General features: G+C 33.2%; 1 protein-coding gene and 2 long non-coding RNA genes across 6 annotated transcripts in view; 1 reads left to right on the forward strand and 2 right to left on the reverse strand.

Annotated features, from left to right (window-relative positions):
* LOC133179786 (uncharacterized) overlaps window positions 1-7,706 on the reverse strand; it is a 28,006-nt gene extending 20,300 nt beyond the window's left edge. For 2 of the 4 annotated variants that reach the window (XR_009720165.1, XR_009720161.1), the window contains exon 1: window positions 7,455-7,636. This is a non-coding gene — a long non-coding RNA (uncharacterized LOC133179786). Of the gene's footprint in view, window positions 1-7,454 lie in introns of all 4 variants that reach the window. The other 2 variants (XR_009720163.1, XR_009720160.1) reach the window with 2 other exon arrangements.
* LOC133179782 (uncharacterized) lies at window positions 549-2,031 on the reverse strand. The gene is made up of 3 exons (XR_009720159.1): window positions 1,616-2,031; window positions 1,142-1,327; window positions 549-925 (listed from the first exon to the last, which is right to left on the reverse strand). It is a non-coding gene; the product is annotated as an uncharacterized LOC133179782 (long non-coding RNA).
* Window positions 7,707-8,793: 1,087 nt separating the features above from the next.
* LOC133179784 (uncharacterized) lies at window positions 8,794-20,614 on the forward strand. The gene is made up of 6 exons (XM_061314472.1): window positions 8,794-9,153; window positions 13,750-13,884; window positions 16,106-16,318; window positions 17,359-17,414; window positions 19,551-19,685; window positions 20,080-20,614. Exons 1-6 carry the CDS (start codon window positions 8,914-8,916, stop codon window positions 20,117-20,119), a joined length of 819 nt encoding a protein of 272 aa, XP_061170456.1. The 5' UTR covers window positions 8,794-8,913; the 3' UTR covers window positions 20,120-20,614.
* Window positions 20,615-25,118: the final 4,504 nt, after the last annotated feature.

The raw sequence follows: 25,118 nt of genomic DNA on the forward strand, positions 1-25,118 counted from the left end.
ATGGGCAATCTTTGTGTAAAATGAGAACCTACCAAGTTTATCCATAAGAAAGATATGGACCCGACATGAATTATGAAATTTTTCTTCCAGTGTCCTTGAACTTTCCCAAATGACCTTGGGTCAAGGTCATGACAAACTCTTAGGTCATGAGCAATCTTACTGTGTAGTAGTACATTCTAATGTCCCTCTGTAAGAAAGATATGGACCGGACATGATTGCACAGACAGACGGACGGACGGACAGACGGACAAGGTGATTCGTATTTACCCCCCCAAACTTCGTTTGCGGGGGGTATAATTAAAATGATAAACATTTTTAGACTGAATTTAACAATTAATGGAGATTTATGAACAGTGTGCATGAAATTATATGTATAATACAAAAAAAAATACTTTATTATGATATATTAAATCACCATCAGGCGACCATAATTTGATTTTTAGTTTTACGGATTTTTTTTTCAAGAAAGGTCAAGTCGGAGGACGAAAAAAAAAAAAAAAGACAAAAATCATTCTAGCAACGACCTTTTTCACATATAAAAAGTCATGTCCCATTTCACTGTAATATAAAACAAAACAAAAAACAACTTACAAGATATTTTTTTTTTTAAATATTAATATACATTGCATGTATAAATGTTGTTATTTATAAAAACTACAACTTTTAATTCAAACATTGTTTAATATGAGTACCATGTAATATTTGAAATTATAAAAATTTAATTATGTTCTTCACTGTATAGTTTGCACTTTCATTTGAGCGTCATTTGAATAATATTCAGGGTAAATATCGAAGTTTAACTTGGCAATTAAACGAATTAATAAAATTCTGCAGATGCTCTGAGTTTCCAGCTTTCAACTGATGGATGAATGGATTTTTCTCATTATAAGAAACAAGAGATCTGTTTCCTGGATTTAATAAAGATCTGAAATTGAAGGAACTGGATGTACCTGTTAGCCAAACTTAAAACTTAAAACATTTTTAAAAATTACATCTGTAATCTATTGAGAATGAATTAGATAGATTCTTAGATCCTGCATTCTTTTTTTTTTTTACTCTAAGTACATATGATATCAAAGCATTATTGTAGTCCTGTTCCAATCTGCTAAAATTATATTTTGAAATTCAGAAACTTTATTACCCTGTTTAGCTACATAAATTCAAAGAAGTCTTCTAGAGGTACTGTCAAGTTGCTCTGCAGTTTCAAGGGTTTTTATATACTGGTCTTGATGTAGGATTTGCTAAGTCACTGAATCTCGTAATCCGCGGTGTTCCCTCTGCAGACTGTCACTCTTTATTAGTTACCATGTACTTGCTTTCATTTCCTCTTTAAATTAATAATAAAGTAATCCTACTGTATAGCTGGGTTAGCTTGGGTAGAGTTCATGTCTTTCCTGATCACTGTATTATTTATGGAGGAATTATTGTGTTTTAGGCGCATATAAACTTGTTTGCAGCAAAGTATCAAGTAAATTCATATCGTTATTTACCATCCTTTTTGTGAAATTTCCACATCTAGTATCTCTGTCTTTGAAAAACAACACTTTTTATGAGGATAATGAGCAATTAGAACTGCAATTACATCTGGTAGCACAGTTAACATCTTGATTATTACCTGTTATCAGTGGCAATAAGCAGATTAGCTACCAGTAAACACTGCATGACAGCCATTTTTGTTTTGACTTGTCAGTATTTTACAAATCGAAGAAGGTAAAAAATCCGGATTTTTTCGAAATTGGTAGAAACAGCAATTAAAAAAATAGAGAGAGACATGCAATGGGGAGGGTTCAGAATTTGTAGACTCTCGATAAAATCATAGTTGACAGCTCACCTTCTTCTACCATTCGGCACATGTGTTTTTTTCTAAGTTTCTGTGATTTGCTTTTATAAACACAGGTTTGACAAAAGCGGATTGAAAATTTCCGATTTTATTTTTTTTTTGAAATGCAAATTTTTAGAGTCGGCGGATCCGTAAAATTAAAAATCAAATTATGGTCGCCTCACCTTCATTCACTTGAGAGCTTACTAAGGCGAAATGGGAATACTTAATTTTACAGTTTAGGCAAGATGGGAACAAACCCTTTAACCTTGCTGATACGTTTTAAGTGGAATGGGCTATACACACGGCTTCCACATTTCATAGGTTTATTTCTTGTGACAAGACCTTTTATTTGGGTACCATTAATTTTGACCTCTTGATTGCTTGACCTAGGATTTACACATTTTTACAAGAAAAATACCAAACTTTAAACTTGGCCTTAATTTTGATCAGTAGGTGCTTTCATGTTTAACATGTGTATTCAATGTGGATTGTCAACAGGTATAAATATGTTTGATCTTGACCCTAGAGTTTGAACCACTTTAAAGAAAAATTTAACCTCGTCAATTTACTTTGGAACAGGAAGTATTAGGGATTACTTATTTTACATGTGTATTCCTTGTGACAGAACTTTCTTCTCATACCTACAATTTGAACCCTTTGACCTTGACCTTCGAGTATGACATATATTTGAGAAACTTCAACTTTGCCTTAGGCTTCTATACAGGGGCATCAGTGTTTCACAAACACATCTTGCATTATTATTTGGTGGTGTCTCGATCCATATGAGGGCAAAATTCCCGAGAGAGATGTTTTCACAACAAACAAACAAATTACTTAAGAAAATATAAAACATGAATATCTTGGTCATGCACATCTCTGCATGAAAAAAAACAGCTTTTCAAATACTGTAACCATATTTTAACCCTTTCAAAACACTCAGCTTTTCTGGTTTCCTTATCATATAACATCTGTCGTGACGTGTTGTCCACCTGTTTGTCTGAAAACTTTTTACATTTTTAACTCCTCTAGAACCACTGGGCCAATTTTACCCAATTCATATAGAAATATGTACTTTTGTATGTCAGACTGTCCATCGGTCTCAATATAAATATTAATCTTGGTCATCACGATCATATCTACTGAATGAGAAGAGACAAGGTATTCATATCAAACATGTATTTCTATTTACCTGTGAGAATGGCATTGTTTTTTTTTTTTTTTTTTTTTTACACATGACCTAAAAGTTTGACGTACTTGTACAAAAATTAAATTGGTATAAATTCATCATTCTGAAAGATAAAAGTTACGGTATTCATATTATAATGCATGTATATTATTACCTGTCATAAGACCTTTCAAATAAATCATGACTTTTGACTCTGTGACCTTTGACCTTGAAGCTTAACCTACTTTTCAAAAATGTTGCATTTGCTTATAATTTTTGATTGAGAAGAGATATATGACTCTCATATTTGACATGCACATCAATTACTCATAAGAATTGAGATGTTTCCCAGCATGCGATGCTTTTTTTTTTACCCTTTGACATTGATGTTTTACATAATTTTAAAGGACTTCAGGGCTTTTTGCATAAAGAAAGTTCCACGCCACAGCAAGATACGCCCGCAGAAAATTACAATTACAACATATCCTAAGTGCAGGAAATCATTTCAATCTTGATTTTAAGATTTCAATGATTTTTACACATCTTAAAAAATTTGTTTATCCATCTCCTGTGGTGTATGCATTAATTATAACAAATATTGCATCATTCATAGATTTCTATACTGGTTGTGCAGGGTTTAAACTTAACTGAAATTTCCACGAGCCATGTGGGCTCCTGACATTTCAAATTTAGGAGCCCACTGCTAAATTTGTTAGCCCACAGTCTCTGTGATTTTTTTTTTAAAAGCATAGATACTGGGACAAAAAGTAGATACAAATGAAATACATATATAAAGTCATCTGTTTAAAATTGGAGTTCTTACTTTATAAAAATCAGATGTCATATAAATATTGAATCAAAAGAAATGAATTTGTATTCAATAAACATTTTTACTATCTTTTTTTTTTTACTTGGTAATACATGTATATAAATACGTAGCTGTGGTACATGTCTTCAACTGATAAACTGACAATGACACAATAAGATTTTATAGGTTAAATATTTTAAATACAACATATCTAAATAGGTGAAAACACTTACTATTCATATGACTGAGTAGTTGGGAGTTAGTAAAATTGTATATCTCTCACGTATCAACCATTTACAGAGGGTTGGAGGAAATTCGGATTAGGAAAAAAGACGATCGTTTTAGGGAATTTCACAAATCCTGTAGTACTTTAAATGGAAAAGATGAAGGATATTTACGAACAATAGGACCATACTGCTGTGATTTATTTCATTTTTCTGTAGTTTTAAATCAAAAACCTGCATGAAATATCTGTTTTTCAGCAGATTTTCAGTAAGGTGACTGGGAATGAATTCGGCCCCCTGCAGAATTTTTATTCGCCACGTGGGCGAGCAACTTACAAATTTTATGAGCCCACACCAATTTTTACTCGCAATTTGCGAGTGGGCGAGCGTTAAGTTTAAACCCTGTTGTGTTAGACCTTGCCAAATGCCTATCATATCAAACACTATCAAATTAGTCTTCACAACTTAATTTATACCTAATTAATTTTGAAAATAAAAGACTGGTTATCAAATATAAACTGACCAACAGTTCTTCTGCCTAACTCCCAAAGGATACAGATAAGACCATTCTATGAAGAAATGAAAGAGCCATGCAGCTAGCCTTCCTACATTGAACACATTAATTAATCTTTAACTGGATGCTTTTCTACTCATTACTCCCAAAAGATTGTTGGATCTCCACTATCTACCATAAAACATTTTCAAAACTTATAAAACATCAATGATTTTTTTTTAGATATAATGTCACACAGTTTTCAATATGAAATTCATATGGACATGCTGATTTCACCCCCACCCCCATAAAATTAGTTTTTAAGTTCATAATACTATGTAATATCAAAATAGTTTAATAGGCAATATCAAATTAGTTTTCATTACTTGTCATAAAATTCATTTTAAAACTTGGGCTAGCCAACAAGTTATTTTTAATCCAACAGGCTTACCCATTTGGCCCAATACTCAAGGAATATAGATAGCACCGATGCTGTTACAGGCAGCTACTCCTCACACTAAACTCATTAATTTCTCTCTCTAATTTGACGATGCTTTTACAGCTACTCCTCACTAAAAAAAACTCATTAATTTCTCTCTCTAATTTGACATGCAATTTTCTGTTATCGAAATTCTTCTTCACCAGTGCTTGAAAATTACGTACACTCATGCGAGTGGTGGAATTTCTCTTAACATACATAATATTTGTTATAGATTGCTGTCAAGTATATGCTAAAAAAAAAAGTATTTTCTTGATTTAACATTTTTCTAATAAGGATAGTGCAAAAGTTTTAGATTTTTTGAATGTGTAAATGAATAGAAAAAGACATTTAAAAAAAAAAAAAAATTTCACTTAAATTAAAGGTCACAGTGAAAATGAAATAGGTCACGACACACCTTCTACCTTGAAATGACCAAGTTTAATGATTCTAAGTCTACTAGTTTTCTAGTTATGGACCAGACAGGGTTTTTCCATATTTGGCTATAATTTTTTAATTATAGGTCAGAGCGACCTACTTCTTGTGCGCAACACACCTTCTACCCAATATGTATAAGCTGACAAAGTTTGATAACTCTAGACCTTATAGTATTAAAGTTATGAGCCGATATGAGAAAAGCTAACAGACAGACACAAACCCTATAACATATTATTATATAGTCTATCTATAGTCCCTATATAATCTATACAAACGCAAACAGTTCATAACACTACATATTCACTGGATTTTAGGCCGTATTCACCGGAGGGTCAATTCGCATGCAACAGCATTGTGACGTCACAATCAAAATATCAAACAACGTTGTAAACAATGGATGCAACGGCCGCAGCGAGCTACGTATCTGTGCAGGAAAACGATTATTCAAACCTTTTTCAGGATTATTTTTTAACATCTGAACGTCTTACACATAGCCAAAGTCAGAAAGGAAAACACAGAGGTTACAAACAGTAATCTGGAGATTTTTTTTATTTTCAACAATGGAAGATCGCAAATGAAAATGGTGTCGTCATACAGCCTTGAATGTCTTATCTATACAAATCCCGACTATATAATAAAACAATTATGGACTCTTTTAGTGTTGAATATGGTTTGTTATTCACCAGAAAAATATTCATATTGACCGAGGCGAATTTCTACGTCCAAGGGGCATAACTCTAACAAAAAGGATGCGATCATATTCAAAACAGAACTTGGCCTAGATATTTATCTAATATACCTGTATGCTAAATTTCATTTCAATATGTGCAACCTCTGCAAAGAAAATGAACGGAAACTGCAAATAAGTGGAAATTTTCTAAGTCCAAGGGGCATCACTCTTATAAAAATGGTGCGATCGTACCCAAAAGAGAACTTTACCTACATATTCAGCTCATAAATCTGTATACTAAATTTCATTTTAATATGTGCCACCTCTGCAAAGAAAATGAACGGAAACTGCAAATAAGTGGAATTTTTCTAAGTCCAAGGGGCATAACTCTTACAAAAATGGTGCGATCATACCCAAAACAAAACTTGACCTGTATATTTACTTGATAAACCTGTATAACAAATTTCATTTCAGTATGTGCAACGGTTGTGAAGAAAATGAACGGAAACTAAATGGACCAACAGACCGACCGACGAACAACAGCAAAGCAATATGCCCTCCCTTCTTTGAAGGGGGGCATAAAAAGTTTTACCCCAATTTTCAAGCTTAGCCCTCTAGCCCTTCTGGTTCCAACACCTAAGGCATAAGCAGTTGAGAATGCCAACTATTAATGCAATGATTTATAGCACTAAGCATTACAATGCAATGCTTCAAGATTTATTTGTCTACTCTCTTATTAAGCAGGTCTTATCATTAGTTGCTTCAATTTAAGCATGTAAGTCTTAAGGCCAACTTTTTATCTATGTTAAGCATCCACAAACAAATTGTTTTAGTTAAATATTTGTGAAATTAAAGAAAAACACACATTAATGTTGAAATGTCACAAATGTAAAACTTTAAAACAGGTTGTTCTCTTTTCGGATCAGCATCTCTCTTTTCTAGAATGGTGGAGTGCAGTTATACCATTTTTTTTTCAACATGTCCATTAACTAAATAATAGTTTAAGTTAATCAGTTAATAACAATGACAGAAAATTTCTCAAATGACTGAGAAATTTTACAACTGGACATAAAATGTGCCTTTTCCCTGTGGGTTTGTGTGTCTATTCAGCTTAGAAAGATAGCTTTTCAAATTTGGGGTGGATGCTACACAAATACAAAATATTGGAATGGCCTAAATAAAACAAAATAATGATATTTTAATTCAATTATTTGACGAGTCGACAACATCAATTTCCATGCGTTTGTGGCAATAGTTCTTAAATCAAGAAGACAAGAACTAATCCATCAGTAATTCCCTTGGTCGCCATATTTGACGAACGAAAATTTTCAATATATGCCTACACCAAGTACTTACTTTAAATCTCTTTGATCAGGCTCGAGCAGCAAGTTGGAATTAATAACAATCTTATCTCTAAGGATCTTTGAAGACTTTCTTGAAATCTTTCCAAAAACGATGTCAGATTGCTGTCTATAAAGTGTAACCTGCAAGTCTCTGTCTACTGCAGCTGCAAACACTGGAAATGACAATGACGTCACATTCGGGCAAGGGTAAAAGTAGACTTCCCGACGCCCGACTATCTACAGCCCCGGAACGATATGCACATAGCGCGAGACGAACGTGAGATTACATAAATGTTAAATATGATAAAAAAAATTGATCAATATAAATTGGAAAGATATTTTTTTCTCAAAAAAAGGGATTTAATATAAATATATATAATGCCCAAATGATTTTAAAGCCATTTTATCTGTCATTTGTATGTGTATATATGTACATGTGTTTTTGCATGTTAATTTATGCTGTAAATGTTTTCTTGTGATATTTTAACTGTGATAGTCGGTCTAAGAGCTCTACAGAGCTCATGTTTCTTGTTATGTATTGTATACAATGCCGACTTTAAATAAAATTTACTTACTTACTTACTTACTTAGGGGTTTGTAATCATATATATAGCATGTTAATGAAGACAATAGTCAATTGTCACATTTGTTACTTCAGTATATAAACAGTGTCACCCCTTGGGTAAAATATTTTTTTTTGATATGGTCAAAAACAGTAAAGGGAAAGACACCTCCCGTCGTTTTTGTGTTAATCCTGTTATTTTAAAATCACACTTTAAATTGTATTTTATAAAATTACTTTGGTATAAATAATTTATTTCTTTCACATATTTTTATAACGTATTTCATTTAAAAAGTATATATATCTTTCCCAATTTATCTTTTTAAGTTATTGTTAACAGTACCGTCATTTAAACGCATTCACTAAAATTCACAATGTTTAATGGAAAAGATTGTTTTAATAGAAAAAGACTCTCCACTAGGCCCTAAATATCCAATTGTCAAAGGTTATCAGAGAAAAACTGCATATTATGACCATTTAATTTATGAAATTCACATTCATATCGCTTACAGATAATTATATATAAGGTATTTAAAATTATTTTTACATAATTATTATGTTATAAAGCTTGACACTAAAATGTATCATTTCTTCATCTTTTTTTATTATTTTTTTTTTTATTATTATTTGTCCGTAATCTTTTCATCTCCAAACATTCGGATGGCCTCAGCTGACTACATCTTATAAAATTCACAATTTTTCGGTACTTTCCGACAAGCGGATAAACCACAAGGTTGTTTAGCCTGGTTCCCTGTCCCTATTTTGCTTCGTACACTCCGCGTCACTGTAAGGATGAGCCAGTGGACCAGGTTAGAGGTTGTTTCACCGACCTCCGACGGAAGGACCCGAATGGTTTTCCCGCCGCACGTGCAGCGTCAGATTAATTCCCGCGCTCAGATCAGTGAAACGAATGATGGCCAGAAATATGCTAAGAACAAAAGTCTACATTTTGACAGAAAAGATTAGGCGGAAAAACGACCGGGGCTCTTTCCTAATCACCATGGCCTATGTAGACCTTGAGAAATCCGTCAAACAAATTACATTACCACACCTGAAGCACTTTGAAAACAGCCTTCAAAAAGGAAAATATTATTTGTGCTCTAATGTAGCAGCCATCGGCGACACTGTCCGCCTTACAGAATCCTCAAAGGTAAGAACATTCTACACTTTATTCCAAGATAGAAATGCCTATAATTTTACTTATCATTTATGCTACCAACAGTTCAGGGCCCCAATATCTTGGTCTTTTATTTCTTGTGAAAGACAGAAAGAGGGATGAGAAGGGAAGAGGTATTTATTACTCTTACAGTTTACAGTTGACATACACTAAAGTCGCCAATATTACAGGTCACGTCTAGATGTTTCATTGCAAAGTTCTTCAATCCTGCTTTTATCACAAGGGGATACAGTTTAAGCTTTATTGTCCCCTAAAAATTTTGTTTTTAAAAAGTTATGAAATTAACATTAACAATAGTTGAGAAGATGAATATGATAAATCGTTAAAGAATATGAAATAAAGGAGAGGCTTTCTGGAAATATGACGTCATTTGGTACGTTTCTAAGTTTAATGCAGAAAAGCACGTTTCTTTCCTAATTTTCCTTTTAAAAATTGTCTCCCACTGTCGCCCACTTTCATTTTTAGCTCACCTGAGCTGAAAGCTCGGGTGAGCTTTTCTGATCAACCGTTGTCCGTCTGTCTGTAAACTTTTTACACTTTCAACTTCTTCTCTAGAACCACTGGGCCAATTTTAATCAAACTTGGTGCAAATCATCCTTGGGTGAAGGGAAATTTAAATGGTTTAAACCAAGGGCCAAGACCCCTTCCAACGGGAGATAATCAAGAAAATACAAAAATACGGTGGGGTCATTAAAAAATCTTCTCCTCAAGAACCACTGGGCCAGAAAAGCTGAAACTTGTGTGGAAGCATCCTTAGGTAGTGTAGATATTAAATTGTTAAAATTATGACCCCCGGGGGTAGGGCGGGGCTTTAATAGGGAATCCAAGTTTTACATAGAAATATATAGAACAAATCTTTAAAAATCTTCTTAGAAAACACTGGGCCAGGGAAGCTGAAACTGATATGGAAGCATCCTTGGGTAGTGTAGATATTAATTTGTTAAAATCATGAACCCCGGGGGTAGGGCAGGGCCACAATAGGGAATCCAAGTTTTACATAGAAATATATATAGAACAAAAAGATCTGCATCAGCTAAGTTACTCAGGTGAGCGATGTGGCCCATTGGCCTCTTGCTGGATATATAAAATGCTATAAACAGGTCCAGGAAAATCACTATATTTAGCTATATAGGTATATCTACCTATATAGCTTTATTTACCTATAAAATATTGCTATATTTAGCTATTTTGGAATAAGTTTCAGTTTTATGAAAAGCAGACAAAAAGTCGCACAATGAGTCAGTATTAGTTTTCAACATATATATCAAAATCTTTCTGAAAGAAAATTCCACTGAAAATTAATGTCTTGTGCAATTTTTAGGTCACCTGAGTAACTCGGATGACCTATTGCCATCTGTTTTCGTCCATCGTTGTGTGTTAACATTTGAACATTTTCAGCTTCTTCTCTGATACCACTGAACCATTTTCTACCAAATTTGGTATGCAGCATCTATGGATGAAGGGGAACAAATATTGTGAATTTCATGGTCCCCGTCCCCCTGGGGCCTGAGGGGTGGGGCCAAACCTACTAAAATTATTGCAATCTTAAAAAATCTTCTTCTTTACTCCCTGACATCAAGCAGACAAACTGTTAGCATGAATGTAATAAGCAATGAGTCCTCTACCTAAATTGTGAAATTTATGGCCCCAGGGTCAGAGGTTCTAGTGCTAGGGCGGGACTATATATATTATATAGTGAAAATGCATTATTTCTTTGAAAATCATCTTCTCTGCTTCTGGGTATTAGATAGTTATGATGAGCAAGAATGCCTCTTCCACATTTGTTAATTTTATGGCCCCAGGGTTAAGGGTTCTAGTGTTAGGGCGGGGCTCTATAGATTATATATAATGAAAATGCATTTATTCTTTGAAAATCTTCTTGTCTGCTTCTTGGTTTTAAATAAACTAAGTACATAGTTATGATGAAAAAGAGTGCCTCTTCCAGATTTGTGAATTTTATGGCACCAGGTTCAGGGGTTCTAGTGTTGGGGTGGGGCTCTATAGATTATATGTAATGAAAATGCATTTATTCTTTGAAAATCTTCTCAGCTTCTGGGTTTTAAATAAACTAACTAGGTACATAGTTATAATGAGCAAGAGTGCCTCTTCCAGATTTGTGAATTTAATGGCCCCTGGGTCAGGGATTCTAGTGTTAGGGCGGCGCTATATAGATTATATAGTGAAAATGCATTTATTCTTTTAAAATCTTCCTCTCTGTTTCTGAGTATTAAATAAACTAAAATAATTAAGCATAAAGTTATGATGAGCAAGAGTGCCTTTTCCAAAATTGTAAATTTATAGCCCTAGGGTCAGGAGTTCCAGTGTTAGGGCGCGGCTCTATAGATTATATAGTGAAAATGCATTTTTTCTTTAAAAATCTTCTTCTCTGCTTCTGGGTTTGAAATAAACTAACTGAATACATAGTTATGATGAGCAAGAGTGCCTCATCCAGATTTGTTAATTTTATGGCCCCAGGGTTAAGGGTTCTAGTGTTAGGGCGGGGCTCTATAGATTATATATAATGAAAATGCATTTATTCTTTGAAAATCTTCTTGTCTGCTTCTTGGTTTTAAATAAACTAAGTACATAGTTATGATGAAAAAGAGTGCCTCTTCCAGATTTTTGAATTTTATGGCACCAGGTTCAGGGGTTCTAGTGTTGGGGTGGGGCTCTATAGATTATATATAATGAAAATGCATTTATTCTTTGAAAATCTTCTTCTCTGTTTCTGAGTATTAAATAAAATAATTGAGCACATGGTTATGATGAGCAAGAGTGCCTTTTCCAAAATTGTAAATTTTATAGTCCCAGGGTCAGGGGGTGTTAGGACGGCGCTCTATAGATTATATAGTGAAAATGCATTTATTCTTTGAAAATCTTCTTCTCTGCTTCTGGGTTTTAAATAAATTAGCTAAGTACATGGTTATAATGAGAAAGAGTGCCTCTTCCAGATTTGTGAATTTTTATGGCCCCGGTGTCAGGGGTTCTGGTGTTAGGGCGAGGCTCTATAAATTATATAGTGAAAATGCATTTATTCTTTGAAAATCCTTTCTTTGCTTCTGGGTTTTAAATAAATTAGCTAAGAACATAGTTAAAATGAGAAAGAGTGTTTCTTCAAGATTTGTGAATTTTATGGCCCCAGGGTCAGGGGTTCTGGTGTTAGGGTGAGGCTCTATAAATTATATAGTCAAAATGCATTTATTCTCTGAAAATCTTTTTCTCTGCTTCTGAGTATTAAATAAACTAAATAAGTACACTGTAATGATGAAAAAGAGTGCCTCTTCCAGATTTGTGAATTTTATGGCCCTAGGGTCAAGGGTTCTAGTGTAAAGGCGGGCTCTATTGATTATATAGTGAAAATGCATTTATTCTTTGAAAATCTTCTCTGCTTCTGAGTATTAAATAAACTAATTAAGCACATTGTTATGATAAGCAAAAGTTCCTTTTCAAAAATTGTGACTTTTATTGCCCAAGAATCAGGGGTTCAGGTGTTAAGGCTCTTTTGATTATTCAGTAAAAAAAACATTAATTCTTAGAAAATATTTTCCTTTGCTTTTGGGTTTATGCTAATGATCCAAGTATATATATATTAATGATGAAGAAAGGTGCATCTAGCAAAATGATTATTTTTTATGCCCCCCCCCCTCCTGGGTCAAGGGTTGGTAGGTGGGAGTTACATGGTCTGAAAACAAATTAATGCTTTGAAATGCCCAAATTTTGCATGTACACTAAAGTTAATGCAAGCTATATATTATATAAAAAGAAAGAGTTTCACTATTGTAGTTTTCACACAATAAAACTATAGTCACCCCCCTTTAAATACTTGATAACAACCCTAATCTTCTTTATTTGTGTCACTACAAGACATTTTATTATAACCCCCACAAACAAAGTTTGGGGGGTATATAGGAATCACCTTGTCCGTCTGTCTGTGCAATGGTGTCCGGTCCATATTTTTCTTAGAGGGACATTACAATCTACTACTCCACACTAAGATTGCTCATGACCCAAGGGTGTGTCATGACCTTGACCCAAGGTCATTTGGGCAAGTTCAAGGTCACTGGAAGAAAAATTTCATAATTCGTGTCTGGTACATATCTTTCTTATGGATAAACTTGGTAAATTCTCATTTCACACAAAGATTGCCCATGAAACCCTATTTTGTGTCATGACCTTGACCCAAGATCATTTGGGGAAGTTCAAGGTCACTGGAAGAAAAATTTCATAATTCGTGTCTGATCCATATCTTTCTTATGGATAAACATGGTAGGTTCTCATTTCACACAAAGATTGCCCATGACCCAATTGTGTGTCATGACCTTGACCCAAGGTCATTTGGGGAAGTTCAAGATCACTGTTAGAAAAATTTCATAATTTGTGTTTGATACATATCTATTATGGAAAATATTACTTCTAAAAAATCCAGCGGGGGGTATTTTGTCCAGTTTGGACAGTTCTTGTTGTATCATAATAGATTTAGACAAGTAGATCGAAATATCTGAGTACCTTAACAAAGCACCTGCTCTACTAAATATTGCTGAAATCTGAACAAAATTGACATGTTTTAAGGTTTTTGAAACATCTCCATTCGAAATGAACCAATCTGTCATTGACACATACCTCAACCCACCACAAGAAACAGTCGAGGAAATTCTCCAATCACCACAAAAAAGAATGGTTTCAGTCAGAGGTATTTTACGAAAAGTAAGCATAAATTTATTTCTTTCTTTTATATAAGGCTCAAGTGAACTTTTCTGATCACATTTGTCCGTTGTCTGTCCGTCTGTATACTTTTTAGCTCATCTGAGCTGAAGGCTCAAGTGAGCTATTCTGATCACATTTTGTCTGGCGTCCTTCTGTCCGTCTGTCTGTAAACTTTTAACATTTTAGACTTCTTCTCAAGAACCGCAGGGCCAATTTCAACCAAACTTGCCACAAAGCATCCTTGGGTAAAAGGGATTCAAGTTTGTTCAAATGAAGGGCCACACCCTTTTCCAAGGGGAGATAATTATGAATTAGAGAAAAATTAATGGCATTTTTAAAAAATCTTCTTCCCAAAAACCACTGAGCCAGGAAAGATGAAACTCACATGGAATCATCCTCAGGTAGTGTAGATTCAAGTTTGTTCAAATCATGACCCCCGGGGCTAGGGTGGGGCCAAAATGGCCGACTCAAGTTTTACATAGGAATATATAGGAAAAATCTTTAAAAATCTTCTTTTCAAGAACCACTGGGCCAGGAAAGATGAAACTTATGTGGAATCATCTTCAGGTAGTGTAAATTCAAGTTTGTTCAAATCATGACCCCTGGGCTAGGGTGGGGCCAAAATGGCCGACCCAAGTTTTACATAGGAATATATAGGAAAAATCTTTAAAAATCTTCTTCTCAAGAACCGCTGGGCCAGGAAAAATGAAACTCATGTGGAATCATCCTCAGGTAGTGTTGATTCAAGTTTGTTCAAACCATGACCCCCGGGGCTAGGGTTGGGCAAAAATAGCCGACCAAAGTTTATATAGGGATTTATAGGGAAACCTTTAAAATCATCTTTACAAGTACTTCAAACCTATGATTGGTGATATTAATATGGAATCATCTTCAGGTAGTGTAGATTCAAGTTTGTTCAAATCATGAACCCCTGGGGGGTTAAAATTCAATCCCCCCCCCCCCAGTAAACTTTCATTTCTGATCTGATATGTGCTTTTTCGTAGCCAATGTGCTCAGGTGAGCACTGTGGTCCCTGGGCCTCTTGTCACATTTACTTCTCCTCAAGAACCACTGGGCCAATTTTGACCAAACTTGGTACAAAGCATCCTTGGGTGAAGGGCAATTTAAATTGTTAAAATGAAGGGACATATCCCCTCGCAAGGGGAGAAAATCAAGGAAAGACAAAAATAGGGTTGGGTCATTAAAAAATCATCTTCTCAAGAAACACTGGCCCAGAAAAGCTGAAACTTATGTGGAAGCATCCTGGTATATTATAGATTCTAAATTATTCACATCATGACCCCCATGGGAAGGGCGGGCCCACAATGGGGAATCAGTTTTATATAGAAATATATAGGAAAAATCTTTGAAAATCTTCTTCTCTAGAACCACTGGGCCAGAAAAGCTGAAACTTATGTGGAAGCATCCTGGTATAGTTTACATTCCTAATTGTTCACATCATGACCCCCGGGGGAAGGGCAGGGCCACAATTGGGTATCAAAATTTTACATGGAAATATATTGGAAAAATCTTTAAAAATCTTCTTCTCAAGAACTGCTGGGCCAGGAAAGCTGAAACTTATGTGGAAGCATCCTGGTATAATGTTGATTCTAAATTGTTGAAATAATGACCCCCAGGGGAAGGGCGGGGCCACAATGGGGAATCAAAGTTTTATATTGAAATATAAAGGAAAAATCTTTGAAAATCTTCTTCTCAAGAACCACTGGGCCAGAAAAAGTGAAACTTATGTGGAAGCATTCTGGGGTAGTGTAAATTCTAAATTGTAGGAATCATGACCCCTGGGGGAAGGGCGGGGCCATTGTAGGGAATCAAAGTTTTACGTAGAAATATATAAGAAAGATCTTTGAAAATCTTCTTCTCAGGAACCACTGGGCAAAAAAAGCTCAAACATATGTGCCCATGGAAGGATCATTGGGTAGTATAAATTTCAAAATGTCTAAATTATGATCAGTGGGGTAGGGTGGGGATGCATTATGTATAACAAGAGGGAAATCCGGTAAAGAACAGAATGGTCAAAGCTTCTCAGGTGAGCGATGTGGCCCATGGGCCTCTTGTTATAGATACTTGTGAACATTCTTTTTAGAAAACATGATCATAATGATTATAATGTACAGTAATAATGTACAAAGATCACGTACATTTTATATTTTTACAATTAAATTGTATAACATATTTCTAATATACAAAGTATTTGTTCAAGTCATCACAGATCATAGAATCGCCCAATAGTAAGAGGAAGGAGATAACAATAGAGTCGATGGAAGGTACTTCCCGAGTAGTTTGTAAATTGTGGGGAGACCATGCCGACAAGTGTCTGCCGCAGAATGATGAAGTCGTGACTGTCTGCAACGTAGAAGTTGCAACATTTAAAGATATAATTTCACTAAATTCAACCCTGCTTACTTCCATAAAGGTATGAACTGAAATTCTTGTTCTCTTAACATTTACATTTTTAGGTCACCTGAGTAAAGTTACATCACCTGAGTAAACTCAGGTGACCTATTCCTATCCATTTTCATCCGTCAGCGTACAGTAATGTTTGAACATTTTGAGCTTCTTTTCTGAAGCCAGTAAACCAATTTCAACCAAATTTGGCATAAAGCATGCATGTAAAACAAAAATTGTTAATTTCATGATCCCTGTCGCCTGCAGGATGGAACCAAAACCACTCAAATTAGTGCAATCTTGAACAAGATGTGTTTGGAAAACACTATTCACCCATCTTCAACACAATTTAAAAAAAAAAAAAACACTTTTAGCATATGGGCCATAGTCAAGGGCACAAGATCACAGATCTTGATGTCATTCAAAAGAACTTGATTAGTAAAATATGCATACCAAATATGAAGTCTCTATCTCTCATTGTTCAAAAGTTATGCTGAAGATTCAAAACAGATATTTTTAGCATATAGGACACTGTCAAGGTCACAAGGTCATTGACCGTAGTGTTGTATGAAACGACTTAATCAGTGGCATATGCATACCAAATTTAAAGTCTCTATCTTTTATGGTTCATAAGAAAAGGTGAAAGTTAAATTCACAGAAAAAAAATATTTTTAGTATATCGGTCAAGGTCACAGAGTCATTGCTCTTGATGTCATTTGAAAGAGCTTAATTAATAATTTTTTTCTTCCTTTATTTTAATAACATACCAGTTGAGCTAAAGACTTAACACACACTTCTGGTTTATTCATTCTTTTGAAACCTTGAAAAGTGGCCACATGTGTAGCCAATTTCTTGTTCTCAAACAAGTCATCTCTTAAATCAGGTTTGACTGTAGTGAAAATGCATGCTCCTGTCTATTTTACAAATAGAAAAAATAATGTAAAACTTGCAGATCTATAAGAAAAAAAATACATTCAAGTGAGTCTTTTCAAGCAAAGGATTAAGTTGCATGAACTTTCCACTTTAATGCTTTAATTAAAAATCATTACAACAATTTTTCTATCATAGGAATCCGAAGAGAACACCATAGTCGAAGGAAAAGTCGAAGGGGTAGATTTTAGAGAGTAAGTCATTAAATTTTATTCTTCTTCACTGACTACAGCTGAAAGATTACTTGACATTTTGTGATCACATATCCTATTATTTTTAGGTCACCTGAGCCGAAGGCTCAAGTGAGGTTTTCTGATCACATTTTGTCCAGTGTCCATCTGTCTGTCTGTCCGTCTGTAAACTTTTCACATTTTCGACTTTTTCTCAAGAATCACTAGGCCAATTTCAACCAAAATTGCCACAAAGTATCATTGGGTGAAGGAAATTCAAGTTTGATCAAATGAAGATAATTGGCAATTAAGGTCCCAAAATGGCCGACCAAAGTTTCATATAGGAAATATAGGAAAAGTTTTTTTAAAATCTTGTCTAGAATAGCATAGTCATTATTCATCATATTTACATAGAAGCATCCTCAGCTGGTGTAGATTCAAGTTTGTTCAAATCACCGCTTAATGTTTTTTCAAATCAAAGCTTAATGACCAACATTCAGTAAAAACATTCCACAAATTTTGCTTCTTCTAATATTTTGTCATCAGTTTAACTCTGGTTTTGAATAAACATGCGTATATGTAGGCTCTTTATGAAAGCACATTAGCTTTAATTTCTCATAACTATCTTTGAAAGTTGAAATTGCGATTATTTGTCTTTCTGAGTAACAATCATTATATTAGTCACAGGATCCCAAATTACCTCGATCACATGGTCATCATATTACTTACCAATGCAGCATGAGACTGATATTATGCTAAAGTCATAGGTGCAGCTTACTAATTTTAAATTGTTTAAATGAAATGCATATTTTTGAAATCAAAATGATGTTTTTGTCGATTTCCATAAGATACTCTGCTCTCATTTCTGTTACATATTTCTATAATAACACTAACCTGGTTCCCCTAACCAGTTTACAAATGCATTTTACAAGAACTAATTAATAGTTGTACATACAACTAGTTTGTTTTGCTTAATTCTTTGCAAGCGTGTCTTGTTTTGGCATTGGGTTACGAATAGAAATTAATGCAGCTTTGTGGATATTGGACACCTGAGCTTACAATAAGGCCACAATAACTTAATTTGTTATAGTTTAGGGTCCTCCACACACCCACAGCTTATGTTCGCATATTATTGAGCATTACTTTTAACAAACATATCAACCTTTAAAAACTGTCCAGGGATTAAGATATAATTTATACTGATTTTTTAAAATAATTATTTCACAAGTTTCAAGAAATTTTTCCCGAGGCGTTTTCATACCTAGCAAAAAAAATTTGCCTTACCCTTTCGTATATTTTTAAGCTCACAGAATAACCATAAAAACTCAATTTTATCGATCAACACATTTTTTACAGAAATTTATTTTATTTATAAGAAGTACATAAAACTCTTTTTCTTTGAAATACATCACGAGAAAAATCAACAAGGACTCCTTTTGAAGAGAAGAAACATTAATGAATTAGATTACATAAAAAAATTGAATTAAAATTAAATGCACTGATGTAGAAAAAACATTTTCAAAATCTCTGGTATCAAAGTTCCTTTTTGGAGTTATCTTTCCTGTTGCTCGGGACTCAAAAACTTTGGCAAGTCTCCGCTTACGTCACCATACTATTATAATTTAGTAATATACTAGCCACTGAACTGGACAAAAATAAAAGAGAAAAACTATAAACGCACACTATTTTATCAATATTTATAAACACACAATGAGATAATGTATTATTGAAACGTACAAATTAGTGTGCCGAAATTTCAACATGTTCAACTACACAGTATCAAAAACAGACTCGGTTGATTAGCCTGAAAGTGTAAATAACCTATACTTTTCTCGTCATACACATCGGTACCTGTTGTCTAGGAATTATTATCTTTATAATAATAATCCAAGACGTCTATTGTTCTTTTATTGAAAAAAAAAAATACCGCAATCCTTTTCATCGGTCACTCCGTGATCATCATGCCATGTGTTTATTGTTTACAAACAGTGGAAGGACAATTTGTTCATGTATTTTCTCAATAAAATCGGAAGTAAAAGTATTTTTTCTCTATATACGTCACAGGTCACATGGTGTGGAGGACCCTTAAATAAAGAAATTTGAAAAAAAAATTCTTAAACTAGCCATAGTGACTCAAAGATCATCTTTTTTTTCATCTAGGGACTTCAGCTATCTCATCATTGACACAAAAACTTATAAAGTAAAAACAACGGAACTGGAAAGAATATTTCCCAGAGGGTTCGAACAAGACATACATATCAAAGGAAGCGCTCATGGATTTACCATTGTTGAACTGTAAAGTTATTTATATAACTATATATATAATCATGATCTCAAAAACTCTCATTAAAATAATTATATAATCATGATCTCAAAATCTCTCATTAAAATAATTGCAAACATTATCAATAATGCAAAATTTCAACTTTTTACTTTTAATATATCTAGTATTACAGATTGTACCTCTTCAACAAATATAATTATTTGGAAAAAAATTTCTTCGGTATTATCAATGAGGTCAAAAATTTATATATTACAACATTGCAAATACTATCAATATAAAGTATATCAAAACATTTTTACTATTAATCCATTTTTAATGAAACTCTTGAAGAAATAGATCTTCACAATATTTTTAAAGTACTTTCATGCAACTTTAATTTTCATTCATAATTCTTCATTTTTCCAGAGAGAAGATCAACCCAGCAAAGAAACCTAAGAGAGATTAAACTTTTCAAGAAAAGTACTTCTTTTGAACAATTTGAACAACGCCCATTTCATTTCAGCTATAATTCAAAGCTCAAATAAGCTTTTCTAATCATAATTTGGTCGTCTGTCTAGCTGTCCGTCTGTCTGTAAACATTTCATATTTTTAACTTCTTTTCAAGAACCACTGGACCAATTTCAATAAAACTAAACACAAAGCATCCTTGACCACAGAAGACTCAACTACTATCTTCATATGAAAGGCCATGTATGACCTCTTATAAAGGGAAATAATGAAGACATAATTAAAATTTTGTGGCATGTTTGTAAATCTCCTCATCAAGAACCACAGAGTTGGGAAAATATAAAACTAATCTGGAAACATCTTCAAGTATTGCACATTACAAAATTTGATTTTTAAATTATGACCCCCAGATATAGCCTGAGGCCACCAGATATGATCAAAGTTTAACATACGAATATATAAGAAAAAACTTTAAAAAATCTTCTTAAAGACAACAAATCCATGATCTTTGACATCTTATATGTATGCATCCTCAGGTAGTCATTTAATTAGTTCAAATCATTAAATGTCCCCTCATGAAAGGGTGCTTTTCAAATGAAAATCATATTTTTAGTACAAATATTTATAGGAAAAAATTGAAAATCTCTCAAGAATAACAAAGCCAAAATTGCTCATATTTACAAAAAAAAAAAAAAGTTGTGTTATTATATTTGTATAAATCATGACCCCAAGGGTTAAGGTAATTAAACAGTGGACAATCAAATTTAATAAACGAATATATATTAAACAAATATTTCCTTCTGAAACAGCTTCAAAAACATGCCATTGGAAATATACATATCAAAACATACACAACGCCATCCTTAAAGAAATGTTTGTTTAGAATTGCCACCTGGGGGGTTTCAGACCCATGAGGGAGGGAGGTTTTTTTTTTTTTTTTAATTGAAGCTAAATGATTAAAAAATCTTGGTGAACAGTAAAGATTTTCAATAATTTTCTTTCTTTTATTTATTGATATGTTTTGTTTTGTTTTGAAAAATTATATATAGCACTACACAGAATGGTACTCATATATCAATCTAATTCAGATGTTAGATCTGAACATTTATTAGAATTCACCTTAAACGTCAAACTTCTATTTTATTTAAAAAATCATTTTTTAAACAATTTTATCAGTGTATTTCATAGCATTGCTCTTGTTTAACATTACATTTCAAAGACTAGCTTGTGAGTTGTCATACTGTCAGATATTTTTCATTTCTTATCCTTGCAATTTTCTAACTGGGATCTGAACAATCTTTTTTATTTCAACATAAGGGACTTAGCCTCTCAAGTTCAATGTTGAATCTATTGAGATATTCAATACCAAACAAAGTATAATTTTATTTTGGCCCAAGTATTGTAGATTCAAATTTGTTTACAACATTACCAAATGATGGAGAATGGGGAAACAATGCTGAGTCAAGGCTTTACATATAACAATAAAGGATTTTTTTTATAAGTTTTCTCAACAACATAATCATGATTAGTGATCTTTTTATGAAAACATCCACACATAATTCTGTCAACATGTTTTCAAATTTTAATTCCTAGGCTTCAAACTTTTATTTAGAAAACCCATAGCACATCAACACATTAACATCTATATTAAACCATTGTCATTTAGTGTAGATTCAAGTTAATTCATATAACCCCCCACCCCCTTAAGTTGTATGTTTGGACGTTTTAGCCACACTGGATTTCATTTTGCTTTCTTCTTGGCCGTGACATGTATTACTAACAGGTGAGCAATGTCACTCATGGTCGCACCACTTCTTTATTGCTGACCTTTTTCTTGCAGAAGTGCACATGTTTTTATTGATTTTTATTATCAAGTAACCTTGGTAAACAGGTTTCAAGTTTTCAAGTTTTTATGGCAAATTTGAAAGCATTTTTTTTATACCTCACTTTTTATAAATATGATTAGAGGTCATATTGTTTGGTCTATGCATTCGAAACAATTTAACAGAAGAAATTGATCTATTATTTTGAAACCCTATTTCCCAATGTGTAGGGGTAAAATATTTCAAGTGCACAGATATTGTTTGACCAATTGACTTCTCTAGGTCATAAACATGCTTTTCTTAAATTTGTCACAAGTTCAGTTTTACAAGCAAAAACACTTTATTTACTCATTATTAGTGCAACAAAAATTAATCAATAGCTTCTAAGGCTACCACCATATCATTTCAAAAACAACCGCAATGATCTTTTTCTTTTTTTTCTTTTATAGTTTTCCAGGTTTAAAAAAAACATTGAGTTATTCCCCACCTCATTAATTCTATCTTAAATGATAGATAATTTATTAGAAAACGATATATATCTTCAAAATTCACAATATTTTATGAATAAATATTCAAAGAAATATTTGGAATAACATAATTTCAAGTTGAATACATATTACAACTTAAAAGAAAACCTACCTGATGCATTTAATTTTTGGGCCTGAGAAACTATTAATTTTTTTTTAGCCTTAATGAAACCTGTATGCAACATTTATGTCCTATGGACTTGTATTTCTTTTAAACTGTGTCAAATACAACACACATCCATCTTTGAGATAAGATGTTCCAAAAAATACTGGTAACCACATTGTATAATGTGCTCATCGATACTGTTTAACATTTTATTATTATTTCACAAATGCAACCTATTTTTGCAACATTATTAATGTGTGTGAAAAAATCATTACTTGCCTATATCCTGACCACATTATGAAACTTTTTTTTTTATTATATTGTGAACATTTTTGGTAAAGTCCTTTCACAGGATTTTTGAACGAATGTTATCAGTTCTTATTTTGTTGTTTTTACACATAATTATTGTTCCAGCTATTCCAGAAAAAATGTAGTTGGTTGTGGGGGAGGGGGCTAGAAGGCACTTAATACATTTTTTTAGGTAGTAAAGTATACAAATTACTTTCATTTGAAATTTACAGACAGCATACAATGTTCCATCTCAAACACATCACATCGTACAATTTTTGTAGTGAGTATCATTAACTTTGACGAGCGCTATCTATTCAACCTGTAGCAGAAAAAACGCAATTTTTTTATTTTGAATTTAGATGAATGGTGCTATATCAAAAGAATTTCCAATTCAATGTAATGCTGATTGGGGGGAAAAACAATTAACAATACAAGTGGTTAGGTAAAATTAAAAGTGCCTTTTAAACTTTCCATATTACATTTTTTACCTGGAATAGCTCAATGTCAAATTGAAATGACATTACTGAAATAAAAGAATGCAAAATTTGTATATCTCTTCTCATTTGATGTTCTGACTGAAACTTTAGAAAATGCACAATTCAAGTACTAACAGGCGAACTAGTTTACATACATTTTACTCTTAATATTTCATTTAAATTGTGCATTTATTTTTAGTTACATTTCATTTTAGATTTTGGGCATCACTTTTCCCATAACTACATTTTTAGTTTACCACAGCAGAAAGCTCAAGTGAGCTTTTATCGATTGTCTGTTGCTGTAAATGTAAACTTTTTAGTTTCATCTTCTTGATATTGCAACAATTTCTTGAAAAATGAATGACATATACATATTTTAAAATTCTTCTAAAGAACCTCTGTACCATCAAAGATGACTTTGATATTCTCTGGTAGTATAGATTAAAATTTTTTACAAGCTTTACCCCTGAGAGAAGGCAGGCCAAAATGGAAGATAAAGGTTTCACATGTGCAATACCTTCTCAAGCACAGCAAAACAAGAATTAATCATATTTATATGCAAGCATCCTCGATTGTATACTTTCAGTTATCTTTGCAAAATTGACTTCCAATCGCGTGAATTTCTGTCCTCAACATGAGAAGCTATCATGGCTAGATCTCGTAAACGGAAAGAGATTAACAAACAAAACCTGTAAAATTGTTAGATCTTGATGAGTACGCAGAACCACCGGGGATAAGATTGTCCGCCGTCACTTCCAGTCGTCACAGGAAGTGATCAAACAAAGTGAAAATACAACTTGTCTCTTCTGAAACTTTTTTTGCATCACATTATAGCATCTTATTTGTAGTTTCAAGATGTATCAGTACCACCGGTAAAAAAAACCGTAAACTTCCGGATATAAGAGAAAAACTACGTAATTTGAGTACATTTCTTTCCCATAAATACTTTTTTAGATAAAATATTTTTGAATATGTTATTCAGACTGCAAATGTCTACAGAAACTTCAAATATATTTTTTAAAATATTCACTTCCGGTTGCCTGATTTCCTGTCCTCAAAATGAGAAGTTATCATAGCTACATCTCGTAAACGGTAAGAAATTAAGACACCAAACTTATAGGATTGGTAGATCTTGATGAGTAGGCAAATCCATTTTGGTTAACATTTTCCGCCGTCACTTCCGGTTGTCACACGAAGTGATGGAATAAATCAAATATTGAAACATTTCTTTATAGAATCTTCTTAGTCAAACATTTAAAAAAATAAAACTGATTTTTGTAAATGTTATTGAGACTTTAATAGTTTAAACTTACATCAATAATCTTGGTAAGTTACACCTCCTGTCGTTCGTTTTCCCGAAATCAATTAAAAAAATCATGTGCCTTTTTTAACATATATAAAAGTTCATTCATGCAGATCAATAGAGGAGAACGGAAGACCTTCTTTGTTGCTTTAGCAACAAGAGTTTCTAGTTATTATTATTATTTTTCTTCTTCTTCTTCTTCCTGGGTACTTTTTTGTCCGCGAGTGATCTCGTCAACTACTCATCCGATTGAGGTGAAACCTTTTTAGGGTTAATAGGCATGTTATGTAGATTTGCGGAATCAAGGTCATTTTGAGTGCACGTGCATGCACGTGCGTGCGCGTGCAATGCGTAAAATGACCAATATACTTGATATAGCTGTAACTTTTATATTTTTTGATGAAATGCTTTGATACTCAGAATATAAGGATATATTAAAAGTGTAAACAAGATGACATGGTCAACATGCAC

This window comes from Saccostrea echinata, unplaced genomic scaffold (genome assembly GCF_033153115.1).
Source record: "Saccostrea echinata isolate AGI-Se365-2 ecotype Australia unplaced genomic scaffold, CSIRO_AGI_Sech_v1 ptg000005l, whole genome shotgun sequence".
Classification (NCBI taxonomy): domain Eukaryota; kingdom Metazoa; phylum Mollusca; class Bivalvia; order Ostreida; family Ostreidae; genus Saccostrea; species Saccostrea echinata.